The sequence below is a fragment of the Phascolarctos cinereus genome, unplaced genomic scaffold (genome assembly GCF_003287225.1).
Source record: "Phascolarctos cinereus isolate Bilbo 61053 unplaced genomic scaffold, phaCin_HiC Scaffold_1;HRSCAF=81, whole genome shotgun sequence".
Lineage (NCBI taxonomy): Eukaryota > Metazoa > Chordata > Mammalia > Diprotodontia > Phascolarctidae > Phascolarctos > Phascolarctos cinereus.
The window spans coordinates 57624592-57643077 of NW_027555514.1; the positions used below are offsets into that span (position 1 = coordinate 57624592).

An 18486-nucleotide genomic window follows, 5' to 3' on the forward strand; every position below is an offset into this window, starting at 1 on the left:
CTACTTTCCCTCTAATCTTGGCTGCATTGGTTTTGTTTGTGTAAAACCTTTTCTAATTTAATGTAATCAAAAATATCCATTTTACTACCCCTAATGCTCTCTATCTCTTGTTTGGTCACAGTTTTTTCCCTTATCCATAAACCTGACAGGTAAAATATGTTACGCTCCCCTAATTCACATGTGATATCACCTTTTATGTCTAAATCATGTATCCACCTTGACCAATCTTGTTATGTGGTATGAGATATTGGTTTGTACCGCGTTTCTGCCAAACTGCTTTCCAGTTTTCCTATCAATTTTTGTCAAATAGTGATTATTTTCATCCTCAAACCTTGGATCCTTGGGTTTGTCAAACACTAGGTTACTATGATCCTTTACTAGTGTTTGTTGTGTTCCTCATTTATTCCACTGATCCACCATTCTGTCTTATCCAATTGCAGATTGCTTTGATGATTACCACCTTGTAATCCAGTTTGAGATCTGGCATTGTGAGGCCACTTTTTTTCACATTTTTAATTGATTCCCTTGATATTCTAGATCTTTTTGTTCTTTCAGATGAATATTATTATTTTTTCCTAGCTCTACAAAGTTTTTGACAGTTTCATTGGTATGGTCCTGAATAAGTAAATTAATTTTGTAGAATTTTCATTTTCATTATATAGTCTCAGCCTACTCATGAGCAATGAATATTTCTACAGTTGTTTAGGTTTGCTTTTATTTGCGTGAAAAATGTTTCCTATTTCTGTTCTTATAGTTCCTGGGTTTGTCTTGGCAGGTAGACTTCCAAGAATTTTATATTATCAGCAGTTAGTTTAAATAACATTTCTCTTTCTATTTCTTCCTACTGGACTTTTTTGGTTACATATATAAAAATGCTAATGTTTTGTGTGGGTTTATTTTATATCCTGCAATTTTGCTGAAGTTGTTAATTATTTCAACAAGTTTTTTGGTTCAGTTCTCTAGGATTCTCTAAGTATACCATCATATCATCTGCAAAAAATAATAGTTTTGTTTCCTTATTGACTATTCTAATTCCTTCTATTTCTTTTTCTTTTCTTATTGTGATAGTTGACATTTCTAGTACTATATTGAATAATAGCAATGATAATGGGCATCCTTGTTTCATCCATGATATTACTGGGAAGGCTTCTAACTTATTTCTATTACAGATGTTTGCTGATGTTTTAAAATAGATAGTATTTACATTTTAAGGAAAGCTCCATTTATTACTATATTTTCTAGTGTTTTTTTAAATAAAAATGAGTGTTGCATTTTGTCAAAAGCTTTTTCAATATCTATTAATATAATCATCTGATTTTTGCTGTTTTTATTATTGATATGATCAGTTATACTGAGAGTCTTTTTAATATTGAATCAGTCCTGCATTCCTGTTCTGGTCATAATGTATGATCTTTGTGATATATTGCTGTAGCCTCCTTGCTAGTATTGTATTTTAAAAATTGGTGTCAATATTCATTAGGGAAATTGGTTTGTAGTTCTCTTTCTGTTTTTCCTCTTCCTGGTTTAGAGATCAGTACCATGTTTGTATCATAAAAGGAATTTGTAGGTCTCCTTCTTCAGCTAGTTTTCCAAGTAGTTTATGTAGCATTATAATTAATTCTTCATTAAGTGTCTGGTAGAATTTGATAGAATTCACCTGTGAATCCATCTGGCCCTGGGGATATTTTCTTAGGGAAATAATTGATGGTTTGGTCAATTTCTTTTTCTATGATAGGGTTATTTAAATATTCTATTTTCTCTTCTGACAATGTGGGCAATTTATGCATGTGTGTATGTATGGTAAATATTAATCCATTTTGCTTAGATTTGTTGGCATATAATGGGGCAAAATAGCTCCTAATAATTGATTTAATTTCTTCTTGATTTGTGGTGAATTCACCTTTTTCATTTCTGATACTAGTAATTTGATTTTCTTCTTTCTTTTTTAAAAAAATCAAATTACCTATTGGTTTATCAATTTTATTTTTTTATGAAACCAAGTTTTAGTATTATTTATTAGTTGAATGGTTTTCTTACTTTCACTTTCGCTTTTATTAGCCTCTTCTTTGATTTTCAAGATTTCCAATTTGGTGTTAAATTAGTTTGTTTTTATTTTGTTTTTTTCATTGATCTATTCTTTTTCCATTTTATTGACATAGGTATTTAGAGATATAAATTTTTCCCCATTATTCTTTTGGCTGCAACCTATAAATTTTCATGTTTTTGGCTCATTGTTGTCATTCTCTTTAATGAAATGGTTGTTTCTAGTATTTATTCTTTGATCCACTCATTCTTTAGGATTAGATTATTTAGTTTCCAATAGATTTTAATCAATATTTCCACAGCCCTTTATTGAATATAATTTCATTACATATTGGTCTGGAAGCATGCATTTGGTTATAAGGGTTTTTTTTCCCCTCTCCCTGATGCGTGGCTTTTTGTCCCCTTTGAAAATGTCATGTACATCTGAAAACAATATATACTTCTTTCAGTTCCCTTTCAATTTTATCCAGAGGTCTATCATATTTAACTTTTTTTTAAAAAATCTATCCATCACCTTAATCTCTTTCTTGTTTATCTTATGGTTAGATTTATCTAGTTCTGAGAGGGGAAAGTTGAGGTCTCCCACTAGTATAGTTTTACTATCTATTCCTTCCTGTAACTCATTTAACTTTTCCTTTAAAAAAATGGATGCTATGCCATTTGATGCATATGTTTTTAGTACTGTTATTACTTCATTGTTGATACTATATTTTTTTAGCAAAGTGAAGTTTCTTAGCTTATCCCTTTTAATTACATCTATATTTTACTTTACCTGGAATCATAATTGCTCTCTCGCTCGCTCTTGCTCTCTCTCTCTCTCTCTCCGAAGCATAATATATTCTGCTCATGCACCTTGTTTTAACTTTGTGTGTGTCTCTCTGCTTCAGTTGGTTTCTTGTAAACAATATACTGTTGAATTCTGGCTTTGTGTCCATTCTGCTATCTGCTTCTCTTTTATGTGTAAGTTCATCTCACTCATATTCACTGTTATTTTATTATTACCAACTATGACTTTTCCTCCATCCCATTGCTCTCTACCTCTTCCTTTTATCCTCCTTCTCCCTCTCTCCCTCCCCCTGTCTTTCCTCAAAAGTTATTTTACTTTTGACCACTGCCTCCTTAGTTTGCCCACTCTTCTATAAGCCCCCATCCCCTTCTTTTATCCCCTCACCTCTTACCTCACTGTAGGGTAAGATAGATTTCTATACACAGCTGAATGTGTATATTTTTCCCTACATGAGCCAATCCCAATGAGAGAGGTTCAGGCATTGTCCACCATCCACATCCTATTTTCCCTTCCATTGTAAAAGCTCTTCCTTTCATATCTCTTTTATGTGAGATAATTTTATCCATTCTACCTCTCCATTTCCTTTCTCCCAGTGCACCCCTCTTTCTTACCCTTTAATTTTGTTTTTTTGGTATCATCCCATTATAGGCAAGTCACACCCATTTCCTCTGTCTGTGTATATGTCTTCTAACAGTTCTAATAATGATAACTTTCTTAGGAGTTACACATCTTTCCATGTAGAAATGTAAATAGTTTAACGTGATTGAATGACTTACAATTTCTCTTTCAGGTTTATCTTTTCGTGCTTATAATAATAGAGGTAACTATTCAGTCAACTTACTTCAATTAAATCTATCTTATAAGCACCTCTCTGCAAAATATCATGCTGTGTATGGGAGATAGAGTAACAAAATCAAAACATCACCTGTTCTCAGAGATTATATTTTATAAAAATTGTAAAATTAAATTTTCTTTGCATCCTACCAAGCTGAATTTTAATCAGAAGGGCTTATTGCTGAAATCTATGTATATAGACAGATGAAATGATTAGTAAATGATGGCTAAATCTAAATAATTTAAAAGTAATTACTATGTAACTTAATATTAAGAATTAACTTGTATTTTTAAATACTTTTCCAAATATATTCACATTTAATCATTCTGTCAACTTTGAGGATTAGGTATACTGGGTGTTACTCACATTTTATAGATAAAGAAACTGAAACACACAAAAAAATGTGTCTACTGTAAAACAGTAAAGCTAGAAAAAAATTTAAATATGAATCTTAGGTCTTCTGGATCCTCATTCATACCTTTTGGTATAGCATAGGACCATAGATCCCTCTTATATGCAACCTTGACATGGTCTTACTGACATCCAGAATATCTGCTTTGATTGTTTATATTTTATTATAAGTACTTCCTGAAAGGGAACTGGTTTGTGAATAATGATACATGCCTTAATTTTCTGCTTCTGTGAAGCCTAATGGATGGCTTGCTCAAGGGTTCTGAGCTACAAGAGGAATGATGCTGATTGATTGGTCTCCCTAACTCTGACACAAATACAGTGAGCCTACAGGAGCAGAAGGTCTACCAGGCTGCCAAAGGAGGGGTGAACCAGCATAGCTCATGAAAATAGAGTAGGTAAAAGCTTCTGTGTTGATCCACATTGGGATTGTCCCATGTGTGGCAGCACTTCCTACCTGGGCATATTGAGAGACCCAATCTCAAAAAAAAAAAGTTAACTGTAAGATAATTTTGCAAAATAATCATGGCATGAATTCAAGGAAGTTAAGCAATACAGTGGGAGAAGTGTAAGTACTATTAAGAATTCACATTACTCTTATGTTACTCATAGGTCTTGCTTTCCTCATTACCCATTTTAAAATGGCCACACTACAGCACATTTTGAGAAGGGCAACAAGGATACTTAAGAAACTCAAAATAAAATATGCAATGGATCTATTAAAGACATTAAGGATGCATAGCTTAGAAAAGAGAAGACCTGGACTTCTGTGATTTTTTGATGGTGTGTCCAATAGAATAGTTAGAAAGTATGGAAATAAATATTTTTTAGCTTGATATAAGAGGATAAACTCTGAAAATTAGAGATTCCCCAAAGAAGAACAGTCAGCTTCATAAGTAGGGAGTTTCCTGTTGCATGACACCTTTTAGGACATGAGAGCTGACTAACAAATTAGGAATCTGTAAAAGGGGAAGAGGAGAGAGAAGGAAACAAGCATTTATATAGCACCTACTTGGTTCCATGCACTAACACTTTTTTTTCATAAACAGTGTATCTTATTTCTTTATGAGGTAGAAGGACTGAAATTATTTTGCTTTGTCTGAAAGGGCAGAACTAAGAATGATGATAGGGAGTTGTAAATGATTATGTTGCAAAGAAGTAAATTTGGGATTGATGTAAACACAAACTTACTAACAAATAGAGGTCTCCCAAAGAGAACTGGACTATCTTTGGAAGGGGTGCATTATCCATTGTCTGTAGTGTAGCCAGGATTTCATTTGGGGTGTATGTTGATGAGTGACCTCCAGAGCCCCTCTGAATTCTGAAATTTGAGATTCTGTACATGACTCAATGTCTTCAAACAGAGAATATCTGGTCAATTTGATAACTTCTGTAGAAGGGATTCATATTCTGTGGAAACCTTCATCCCCAGTATAGATAGCCTCTGAAATCTCTTGCAATTACAGAAACACAGTAGTTATGTTACTTCTTAGTTGTGCTCAAAAATGTAATAAATTTTTATTTGCTTGTTGATTGATTAGGGGAATGAGAAAACAAATGTTATTGCAAACATTAAGGAAGCTTATGACAATTTTCATTTAAGAAGAAATTAACAGTCCAAATTTACTCTTATGGAAAGATTAATAGCAATATTTATATCCGTAATTTTCTATAAATATAGATTTCATTTTGCAGTAAGAGAAGAGTTTACAATGCTATCTGGACTTTAAAGAATCACTAAAAGTTACATTTTATAGAAAATTTCAGTAAGATTTCATATAACAGTTATTCTACACACCTTAGATGAATAAACTCAAGGCTATATTGTGAAAGAGTTTGATTTATAGAATGTAAAAAGCATTTCACTAGGTATGGATCGAGGTACCAGTTAAAGCATTGCCATAAAACAGTCAAATGAATTTACCATTATGGGCTTGTGCTTTGATTCATACACTAATGGTAGGATTTTAGGAATCAGTTACTCTATTACTTGATTCTCAGTTTTTATAAAATATGAATGCTTGATACTTTGCTGGTTAAAAAAAAATTTGATACTTAAAATGAACCACATAATATTGTATTTTATTTTTTTCCTTCAGAAAGGGTTCTTTTTGTACCTTATTTTTCACTGGGAAAGAGTTTTGTAAATATACTACATATGTTTGCACATATTAACACCTTGCAAGAAACCATTCCAGTGGTATTCATGATAATAATTCACCAGAATAATTCATTCAGAAGTAGTATAGCTATCCTGACATTTTAATAATTTCAACCTTTAAGCTAAAATCTGGTCATGAAATAACAGGAAAATATGTACCTCAAAAGATCTAGGCATGTAGTTTCCTTGTAACCTTATTGTATAATGCCTTTCTTATCTCCTGTGAATTCCTTTAAGAAATAAGTAAAGTTAACAGTCAGAAGAAAATGCACTCTGCATTATATGTTTCAAGTGTTTTTTGTTATTAACCAACATTATAAACATTACAAAAGCAACTCCGAAATTGACCGTTTCCATATTTTGTCTTAATTTTCAGGTTACTGAGTGTTAGGTGGAAGCTTACATGAAACTTTATTTTATTTGCATTTTTTTATTACTAGAGATTTAGAGCATTTTTCATGTACTTGTTAGTAATTTGAAATTCTTGATTCGACAACCTGTTTTTTATAGTCTTTCATCCTAACTATTGGCAGGCTAACTCTTCAAAGTCCTGTATATATTTGTTCCCTGTACATCTTGAATTTCATACCCTGATGAAAGATATTTGATTCAAAGTTATTTTTTTCTCAATCAACATATTTCCTTCTTATTTTACTTGTATTGAAGTTGTTAGTGTGAATATTTTTCAATTTAATGTCATCAAAGTTATCTTTTATCTTAAGTGACAGCTATAATCACTACTTTAAGATTTGCCCAGTAACACAGCTGTCCAAGGTATTGAACTATTCTGTATCTCTATTTTTAAGGATGACCTTACTATGTAAGTCACACAACAATTTTCATCTTATTGTCATATATTGGATAATATGGAATAACCATATGAATGGTAATGTAGATTGCTTTCTTAGCAGTTCTTTGTCAGAGAGTTCTTCCCCAGTGCCCTTGAGTTTAACAATAATTTCATCAGAGAGTCCAATTGTTTCTGTTATTCAGCTATATCTATTATTTAAATTGCTAGTCTGTTCTGCTGATATACTTTTCTGTTTTTTTAAGCCAGTAATAATCAATGTTCAAAGGTAACCTAAAATGCACTTCAAACATTAAAATTAAAATTTTACCTACATAGATAGCTGTGTTACATAATAACATATAAAAAGGCTCTGAAGAGTTACAAAATATAGAACTGTGTGAGGCACAAAGGGTGATAAGATATTATTGAATGTAAATTGTAAGACAACGCTTCCTAGAGAAAGTAGAATTCAGTGTGAGCTCTAAAGGATGGATAGGGTATAAAAACGCATCTTTCTCTTTCTTTTAAGGGGTTTAATACTGTGAACTTTAGCAGTATGTATATTAAACTGGGAATACAATGCTGGGGTTGGAGTCATGAAGAACAGAGTTGAAATCCAGTCTCAGACACTTACCAGTTGCTTGAATTTGGACAAGTCATTTAACTTCATTTGCCTCAGTTTACTCATGTATAAAAAAGGGAACAATAGTAGGACCTACCTGCTAAGCACAAATCCAGGCACATAATATTTCTATCACCATCACCATCACCACCACCAACACCACCACCATCATCATCATTTTTGTTGTTGTTTCTATTATTTTAAATTTCGCTAAACTGCATTTTCTTTATTCTTTGTTACTGAGGGATAGCTCTCTGAGAAAGGGAGAGAAAGTTATTAAGAAATGAAGATTATCTAAGATAACATATCATAAAATTAATTTAAAATGGCATGTGAATGACATTACCAAGAGAATATAAAGGGAAGAGAGGAGTGCCAAGGAAAGAATCTTGGGCCTTGTCAATGTAAAAAAAAAAATGAGGAGTCTATGGCTAATGTAACTAAGATCAACTGATTATGGCATTGTATACAGTCCATATACTTACTCTTAATCATTCAGGGAATGTTCAAAAGTGGTAGGAGAAGAAGCAGGGGAGGATAGTGTCTCTTAAGTCAAGCTAGGAGAGGGTACCTAATAAGAAGTAACACTTTGAAATGTCACAAAGAGATAAAACAGGACAAGCAATAATAAGAGTAGTCAATTTGGCCATGAGAAACTCACCCCAGTGGCCTGGGAGAAAGGAGTTTTAAGAAGGCTGGTTGAGGCAAAAGTCAGAATGTAATGGTATGAAGAGAAAATCGATGTTGAAGAAGACAAATAATGAGGTATAAGCAATTTTCAAGTAGGTTGGCAGTCATAGGTAAGAAAAAGTGAAAAGTTTTTAATATTGTTTAAAGATAATCATCAGGCTGTTTGAAGTGTTGCAAGAGATAGTTGGATTTGTTCTATGAATCAGCCTTTACTCAGAGATAAAAGACTGTGTAGAAAAAGATTTTAAAACTCATGACAGGGAGATAAAAAGAAATCTGTAGATCCCAACTTATTCATATTGATTATTTGGAGTGATGCCAATCTGCACATTATCTAACTTCTTCACCTTATCTGTGTGATATTATACTTAGTGTGTCTATAACTATACAACATTTTTCAGCATGCTTGAACAAAATGGATTTTTAGCCATCTACTGTGACATTGCTTTTTCTATAATATTTGAATTTCTAACTGAAATGGTTGCATCACAATTGTGCTATTTTTTCCCTTATTTATTGTGTTAGAAATGTTTTAGGTTTTGAACAGAAAATGAAAATCTCTCTGCTTTGAATGACTTTTGCTAGTCCTCTTTAAGTCCCTGTTACTCCTATAATGGAGAGAATGTGGCCCAAAGAATGAACACGGTGAAAAAAGCCACATGATTTAAAATGAATGTTAAATGTCTGGGCTTATCATGTAAATTAAGGCCTACTTCTGGCCTTTAACATATTGTTTAGCCCTGATAACTATTTCTACTTCCTGTTGAAAGTTTAGTCAATAAAAGTCAATCAAAACACTAATCAATATTTATATTTTGGTATACATTAATTTCATCAATATTAAAATTATTTCCTCCCCCTCAACTGTTTGCAATTCCAGTGAATATTTGAAGTATTTGGATTGTGGGTAGAAGTAGAACAAAATTTTATTCCTATAAATACCCCATAAACAGTTACTTTTCCAGAGAGTACAACTCTAGTGACATTGGGTTCTTGAAGGTAAAACATCAGAATATGTAGCATCTGTCTGGTTCTACTTGGCTGTATAGTTTCAGGACTCCATAGTGTGAGCTTGTTATCCAATGACCACCCTAAGTAGGGGGGAGATGCAGTCTAAGTGATAGAAGGCTTTTGTTGTGGCCAACCATGAAACAAATAAAAATCTTTAAATTATCCCCAATTCTAAGTGTCCCCTTTCTTTTATAGTTATGATAAGGATTAGTAGGAAAGGGAACAGACTTTGCTAAGATTACATAAAATTGCTATAGATTCATCAATAATTACTGACATCTATGGCTTCTTTTGGAAATTCCCTCCAAAGTTTCATCTTAGGGTAAACACGTGCACATAGGCAGCTCAGAGACTAAAAGTTACTTGGGGGCATTGAGAAGTTAAGGGTCTTTCCTATGGTCAAACACACATAGAATATATTAAGATTTTTAAAGATTGCATGATGGCTCATCTTCACAGTTACATATTTCCCCAGTGTTACCAACAAAAAACAATTTAAATGCTCAAACATCAAAACTTAAATGAATATTTTATCTCATGTGTGTATCCTATCTATCTTCAAAGACTGAAATCCACTTCTATCCTATATAATTCTTGATCACAATCATTTGCACATACGCCCTGGGATCTATCCGAGGTGCTGAAGGGTTTCCTGTAGACATCATTTATATTTTGTTGCTCTCGGGGCAATGCTCATTCTATCATCTGCTTTTGCAGCATGGATGGTCTACCTCCTTTCCAATCATATATTTTCCTAGTGATATCCTTCACACCAATTCTTACATGTAGGCCATTTTCAGAAATATTCTGTAGTTAAATGCATTTAAATTGTGTTTTGAGTCATTCATAATTTTGTTCCCCAAAGGTTGTGGTGTTCCAACATTTGCATCAATAAAACATCATCGGCAGAACATTTATTATTGTTATTTAAAAAATTATTTTTCACCCTGGAACAGCTTGGGATAATGAAAGACAATGGGCTATTTTCCTAGGAAAATAGCGTGTTTGTTTGTTCTCGTGTTCTCTCTCTCTCTCTCTCTCTCTCTCTCTCTCTCTCTCTCTCTCTCTCTCTCTCTCTCTCTCTCTCTCTCTCTCTCTCTCTCTCTCTCTCTCCCTCTCCCCCTCTCCCTCTCCCTCCTTTTCCCTCCCTCCCTCCCTCCATCCCATTCAATCATGGCCCTAATTCATTGTCTTCCTATTTTATGCCTCACTTCATACTAATAATAGGAATATATTTGAACAGTGTTATGCATGCATCTCTGTTTATCAAGCAATCTTTAAAAATCTTAATATATGGATCAAAAAAACTCCTGTGGAGGGAAAAAAGCCTTTAAGGACATGTTTTATCAAATGTCAAATGCCTTTTTGAAATGGAAATGTTCTTTTTAAAAATTATCTCTATCTTTCACTTAAATGAGTGACTACAAGAATATGACTTATCATAGAAGGTCATTTTTCAAGGTCTTCCTCTTCTGTTCTTCTACTATTCTCATGAAGACTTAAAAAAAATAATAACAAAATATGAATGGTGGTTTTAATGTATAGAGATGTGTCCTTGTAGGGACGATCTGAATTCAAGTCCCACTATGTGTGTGTGTGTGTGTGTGTGTGTGCATGTATATGCATGTATGTATGTATATGTGTAGATAGATAGATAGTACCTAGGGCACTGACAGATACATATCTGAGAACAAAAGTCACGAGCCTTATCAACAAAGGCCTTTCCGGATATGTCATCATCAGCAATCCTTGGGCATGATAGCTTTTTATTTCATTCACTCTAGTTGTATAACAGTTGCCTAAACAACTCTACTGGCTCAACTGCCCAATCTAATTATCTACCAAATTAAGTGAATCTTTTTTGTTTGTTTTTATTCAGGAAGAATTATTTTGCAGAAGTTTGACATATTGAATATGATTTGACTCAGCCAGGCTCTGATTTGTACTTGCCTGATGAAGAAGTTAAGATTAAATGATAGGTATTCAATAGCACCTTTTCCTGAGGTGTTTTATTTATTTTATTAAATTTAATTAAGATTGCAAGGATTTTAGGTTAATTATTAAGCTACATTTCACTTTTCCAAAGGAAAAAAATATTCTCTTGGGTCCCCATATGAGGAGAATGACAGAGGCAGAGATGTGTGTGGCTGGAAAGCCCTCAAATACCTATCTCAATGAGCTTCTATGAACACATGATTCCTCCATTAAAAGGAAAACTGTTAGTGACTAATAGTAACCATTATATTCCTAATCATTTAACTGAAATGCTGAAAGTTCAGAGTCTATTTTGTAGAGGTGCAAAATTTATTAGAGAAGCAATATTGACCAATTAAATGTCAGACAAGGCAACCATTCAGTAAAAGGCTCACCAAAATTGATCAAATTTATTTAAGCACCTACTGAATGCAAAGCATTGTAGAGAAAACAAAAGACCTAACTACACCTAAGCCCAAGAAGTTTAGGTTCTATGGAAGGTGTGGAAAGGGAATGGAGTAGATACAACATGTATAGAAATAAAAAGATTATTTGAGGAGAGAGAAGATTATGAGTTAACAAGATTATATAAAGGTCCCTAGAAGTATCTGAGGCTTCTAAAAGGCAAAGAGGAGGAGGTAATGGATGCCAAGGAGAGTGAATTGTTGGTGAAAATGCACAGAAGTGGAGGATGAGTAGTACAGCCTGGATAAAATGGAGAGTACATGAATGGGAATAATATGAAAAAGACTGGAGAGTTGGGTAAGATCCAGACTATATAATTTTCTAGTTCTATACTGAGGCATTTGAATTTACCATAAAGAAAATGGAGAGAGGCATTTGAGACTTATAAGCTAGATAATGATATAGTCAGATATTTATCTTAAATTATTTTGGAAATTATATGGAAGATAATATGAAGGTATAAGACTTGTTGCTGTAGTATCAGATTAACCAATAATGAATTAATAATTAATCATTTATTATGCATCTATGATGTGCCAGACACTGTAAGCAGTTAGTTGTGAACAAAATAACAGACTCTATAATATATTTCACATATTATATGAGTGTTACTTATTGAGAAAAATCTATTAATGTTAATTGCCTTGACTCTCCTTTTCTATCATTACTCTGACTTTCCTACCATCAGATAGCCAGTTTATTGCCATCAAAGTGACGTTCTTTGTGAAAACTTAATTTTAATGACTCTGTGAGTTTATAATGAATGGGTTCTTATGAGATTAAAATGCAAAAACTTTGAAGACCAGTTAACAGGATAAGTAGCTGGAAGGGGAATAGGGAAGATGTCATGCAGCTCTGATCCGCTACTGACTGCTATTTACTGCACAAGCTAGTTGTTTCTCCATTTCTTTTTGATGGCCTACTTGAAAATCTGATTATCAAAATTAAAAAATCTCTGATAGTCAATGTGTTAAAATATGGAAATGCCTCTGTAAGAGAGAAGAGCCCAATTGTCACCAAAACGTTACAGCGAATTGGTTCAGTCCTCCTTTTCTAATATCCAATTGTACACAACATTTGAAGATTTTAATTAGGTAGTAGAGGATAACTACTTTTTGAGACATGGAGATAATTTTGATAATCAGGGTAGGGCTAAGTAAAGGCAGCACCATTTTGGATTCAGAGAGTTGTAAGGAGTGTGTGTGTCTGAAGCAATCAGCATGAAATTGTAGAAGACAGTTAAAGGAAGGAAGAAGGAAGCAGCCAAAGACATTTCTTCCATTTCAAAATTTTGCTCAGGGCAATCTTTGAGCCCTGGAGCAGGGAAGACACTCTCTTCTTCCTTCTTCTTATGTCACACTTTCCTCCACCCCACCTCTAGCCTCTAAGACTAAATCAGACTAATGCTATCAGTATAAAAACATGACTACATCCAGTTAAAGCCCCATGAAACATACATGTTAGTACTGCCCCTTCTTTTGATGGCAGCATCCTAAAGGGACTGTTTCAGATGAATGAAAATAAAAGGGAAACCATTATGCATGTCCTCCTTCCACATAGGGCCATTTATATATTGATGTGAGAGGGACCAGAATAGAGCAATGCAATCCACAAATGATCCTAAAGCTTCCTTTTGTTGATAGTTTCAACCTCTTCCCCATTAACTTTTTTTTTCAACTAGAGCTACTAATAATTTGCAATGATGATTAATTTGAGTGTAATGTACTTTCTGGCATTAGAAAGGGGCAAAAGGAGAGAACACTATACCTAGTTTATCTGTATAGACTGAAAGTCTTCCATTTATCTAGGCTTTAAGGTTTGAGAAACACTTTGCATATATTATTTCGTTTGAGCTGAAAAACTGTCCTATGAGATAAGCACTATGGGTATTAATTCCATTTTATAAATTAAGTAAGGAACTGGAGCTGAGAAACTGTATCTTAGCGAGGATGTTTATGCTCTGTATTTGTAATGCAGGAACCAAATATATGTTTCTTCTGACTCTAGGTCCAGCACTATACCACATTCTCTATACCACACTGTCCCTGTTCTCAGTAGTCAGTGTTTAATTATTAGCAAAACATTTTCATTTTTTATGTGGGGATAAAAATTATGCATCCTGCAATAAGAGAAACTGAGGCAGAGATGTGAGCCAATGGCATTTCATTAAAGTGTCTATGGTCCCCCTGTAGTGAAGTGGACCTCAGATCTTCCTTATGGTCTGAGATATGCCCCCTCCTTCTAGAGCGCTATTTTGATAGGGCTTGAAATCTAAATATTCAAGAACAGCTATACCAGATAACAAAATAATTCTTTTGGTTGAAATATGTCATATAGGCTAAAATAAGGAAAACGATATGTCAGCAGGGTTACAGGTTGAGACAGACAGGAAATATTTCCACTGAGTAGGTGATCATGAGGTAGTTATAAGATGAGTGAAGCATAAGGCATTCTCCACTGATTAGGTGGTCGTAAAATGGGCACCTTCTCATGTTGGCTAAGAGAGAATTGCTTAGGGGTACAAAAATAATTTGGGGAGGGGAGCTTTCCATGTAGTTGAGTCACCTCTGCCACACTGGGCTTAGTCACCATGACAAGGAAAAACAAGGGTGGAGAGCCTCTAACCAGCTTCCCATGATTACACAACTCATCTTAGCATCTGCAGCTCGTGGCACTGGGGCCAAATATACAGAACTTATAATCATATCAAATTGATACTGATTGGAATATAGTAAAGGTCTTCAATTAATCAACTTCCTCATTTAGTTCCTTGGAAAAGCAACCTGGCTAGTGGAATGAAAGTGGAGATTCAGAGTCTAAAGATTTGAGTTCAAGTAGTAGCTCTATCATTTATTAACCATGTGATCTGGGACAAGTTCACTGAGCCTCAATTTTCTTCATCCAGAAAAGGACAATGATAACAATATCCACAGCACTTATCTTCCCTCTTCATAGGATTTTATGAGAATCAAATGAAAGAAAGATTTTGATAACTATAAAGTACAATAGAAATATGAGTTGTGAATATTATTTCATAATGATGATGGTGGTGATGATGATAATATCTAGGGGGAATTAACAATACCTTCCATAATTCCCTCTTGATATTTTTAGAAGATCACATTTCTTTTAAAATAAATTCAGTATTATTACTATTTAGAGTGTAGCATTAATGGGTGTAGCATTAGAGGCACTGGCCTCAAAACCCAGGTCCTCTACTTTTTGCTCCTGTGATAATGGTAGTCATTTAATCTCACTATACTCATTTATAAAATTTAAAAAAAAACTGAATTGGATGACTGCTAAAGTCCCTCCAATATTAAATCTTGTAACCTAGGAACTGGGGTAGAAAGCTAGGCATGGTGATATCCAAGCAATAGACTGTCCCCTTCTCCCTCTTTCTCACTTACCACTACAGCCACATGAAAGTATTGATTTAATGGAAGATTTAGGCTAATATGTCTGACTTATTGGATTTGTAAACTTGGGACTAGGATTTGAAATTGGCTTGATTTTATGAGGATCCTGTCATTATGAAACTGACTTCTTGTTCTTAAGATATTAACTATATGAATTATTAATTCCTTCTTAGAAGAATGTAAAAGAGAGACAAATTACATACATATATATGTATGTATACACACGCACACACACAAACGATTCTGTCCTAAGTCTTTTCCACTGACTCTTGGTGATCTCATTTCTCATATGGGTTAAATTATTTTCACTACACAAATATCTCCCCAATCCATAGATCTAGGCCGTATCTGTCTCTTGAACTCAAGTGCCCCATTATCCACTACTTCTCTGACTTCTCCTGCTGGAAATTGCACTTGCATAACAAAATCCAAATGTCTAAGATAGACCTCATTCCCTAGTCTCTTGATGACTACTTTTACTTCAGCATTCCTCATTATTTTTGATAATATCTCTCTCATTCCAGTTACCCAGTTGAACAACCTTAAATTTTCCCCTTCCCCTCCCCCTCTGCTCCAGTGAAATTGTTGCCAAGTCATACACGTTTTTCTCCCAACCATCTTTCATTAATCACCTTTTATTCATTCAAAATGGTAGTTTAAGCTATCAACACCTGTTGTCTATTTTGCAACAACCCCCAATTTCTCCTCTTGTTTCTATTATTTCCCTGTTCCGATCAATTTTCCACATAGCTGCCAAATTTTTATTCCTAAAACATAAGTCTGACCATGTCTTTCACCTGCTGACCAGTCTTTGACAATTGTCCATTGTCTCAAGGATCAACTCCAAATTCTTCAACCCAGTATTTAAAGTCCTCCAAAGTTTGACTCTCTCTTAACTTAATAACCTATATTTTCTTTGTGTATTTCAGGTTGTGGTCCAACTGGCCTGTTTCCCAAACATGACATTCCATTTCGTATCTCTACATTTACACAGACTGTCCTTCATAACCAGGATCCATCAGGCTTAGAAATGGATTCCCTTCTCACCTTTGCCTCTTATAGATCATACCTTCCTCGAAGGTTCAGTTCAGGAACTACCTCCAATGGGAAGCCTTTCTTGAATTCCTGTCCAACTCTTTATAGGGATTTAGTAGTCTTTCCCTCTACAAATTATCGCTTATTTACTTTTCCACATATTCTGTCCAGTACCTGGTTTGAGCAACCAGGAACTGGAGATAAAGACAAAACCACAACAGCCCCTTCCCTTTAAGAATGTTAGAAGAAGATAATGGGTGTATACACAAATAGATGCCGCGTATCATTTGGGTGGAAAAGACACTAGTGGTCTTCAAGATTTGGAAAAGTCTCATATGGAAGGTGATTCTAATTCTGTTTTGAAAGAAACGAGGGATTTTAAGAGGAATAATCGATATAGTGATGCATTCTAGACATTGGGGATAGCTAATGCCAAATCATTGGGAAATGGAGTGTCTTATATAAGGAGCAATAAGGCCAGTTTGACTGTAATATAAAAAGGATGAAGGAAAATACTGTTTAGCAAAGCTGGAAAAAGGTGAGTCAGGACTGGGATAAGTTTTAAATGCCAAACATTTTGTATGTGATTTTGGTTCCTAGGGTTTAGGTTTAATATATATTCCTGCAAAGATGATAACAAGATGTAGAGGAGATCATGTCCTCCTCCGTGTCTCATCCTGAGTCACTTCCTTTAAAACAAGGAGCTATTTCATTTTTCTCTTTGTATTTTTAGCATGTGGGTACTTATGTATCTAGTAGATAGTGGGTACTTAATACATATTTGTTGAATTAGTTGATTTTTTAAAAGAAATTTTGCAATTGAGAGAATAATTGACAAGAAAGTTAGCACATGTAATATTGTGAATTGCTTTTCAGCAGAGATATTTCTTTTAATATTCAGAGCTGTACTTTAAGTGGTTGGGTACAATGGAGGAATCACATGTCAGACATGATGTTGGGTGCCATAACTATTGTTAATGAGCATTCAAACAAAAAGTCACAGTTAATGAACAAAAAAAGAGATTGTTAAGAATCCCTTCATTTCCAAAACCATTAAAAGCTGACTACATATTGCTATTATTAAAGCAGAGAGGCTGCCATGGAGTATTCACTGATTTTCACTCACCTAGAAGTCAACACTAACTGTGTGTAGATTTCACTAGGTATTTTCCCCAAGAACCAATCCTACATTTGGAGAGCCTGCAGAGATATACAAAAATATTTCATATAAGATTTTTGGACACAGAGAACACATTTGCATCTGCTTCTTGTTTATTTTCATATATTTCCCATAAATGATTTCTAGTTTGTATATTGTGCATCTTAGTTCACTTTCTCTGAAATAATTGAATCCCCATAGTCACTTTGAGGAATAACAGGCCTTCTAAATTCAAAGACATTTATCCTAATTGTCTGGGAATTGTTTCTTTTTTAATACATTTGTATTTTTTTTCTCTCTCTCTACATTGTTACAGGAGGATACAGATCATAATTACTATATTTCCAGGATATATGGGCCATTTGACTCTGCCAGCCGGGATTTATGGGTGAACATGGACCAAAAGGAAAAAGATAAAGTGAAGATTCATGGGATTTTGTCCAATACTCATCGACAAGCTGCAGTAAGAGATTTGACAAATGCTCATTTTCCCCCCGATAAGTTGTTACTTTAATTGCTATAACTGTAGCATTTGTTGAGAAAACTACTCAAGGAAAGTCAGCTTTCAGGTTGCCTGTGGGCTTTTATGGAAAATAAAGAAATGAAGTTGTTTCAAGTAACCTGCATTTTATTTAGTTATTTTCCCCTCATGAGATGCTACAGAAAGAATGGAATACTTACCTCAACTTTATGATTTATCTTAGGTGTTTTTGAGAATCTCTTTAAAAGCTCATAGTCCTGTATTACAGAAATATTTCAAACATTTTTCTTCAGTTATAACCAGATGAACCCACTGAAGCCATCAATTCCATCATTTCCACATGTACATGTTAGTAATTCATAGCCATAGAATAAAATTAGATCAATTGAGGATATCCTTCTATTTGCAGATGCCCAGTCCCTACTATCAGTTTCCTCTTTCCCTTCGCCACATTGTTTATATTTTATGTGGCAGATCACTACTTCTGGGGTCACTTTCATAAAAAAATTCCTTTAAGTCCTTGTTAGAATCATAAAATTGGGGATAGAAGGGATTTTTAAAGGCCATGTTACCCTGCCCTCTACTTACACAGATTGGGAAACT

General features: G+C 34.1%; 1 protein-coding gene across 1 annotated transcript in view; it reads left to right on the plus strand.

Moving 5' to 3' along the window:
• Window positions 1-18486, plus strand: part of PLXDC2 (plexin domain containing 2) — a 495943-nt gene that overhangs the window by 225925 nt on the left and 251532 nt on the right. The window contains 1 exon segment of the mRNA XM_020966887.2: window positions 17719-17865. Within this exon segment, the coding sequence (XP_020822546.1) occupies window positions 17719-17865 (147 nt within the window).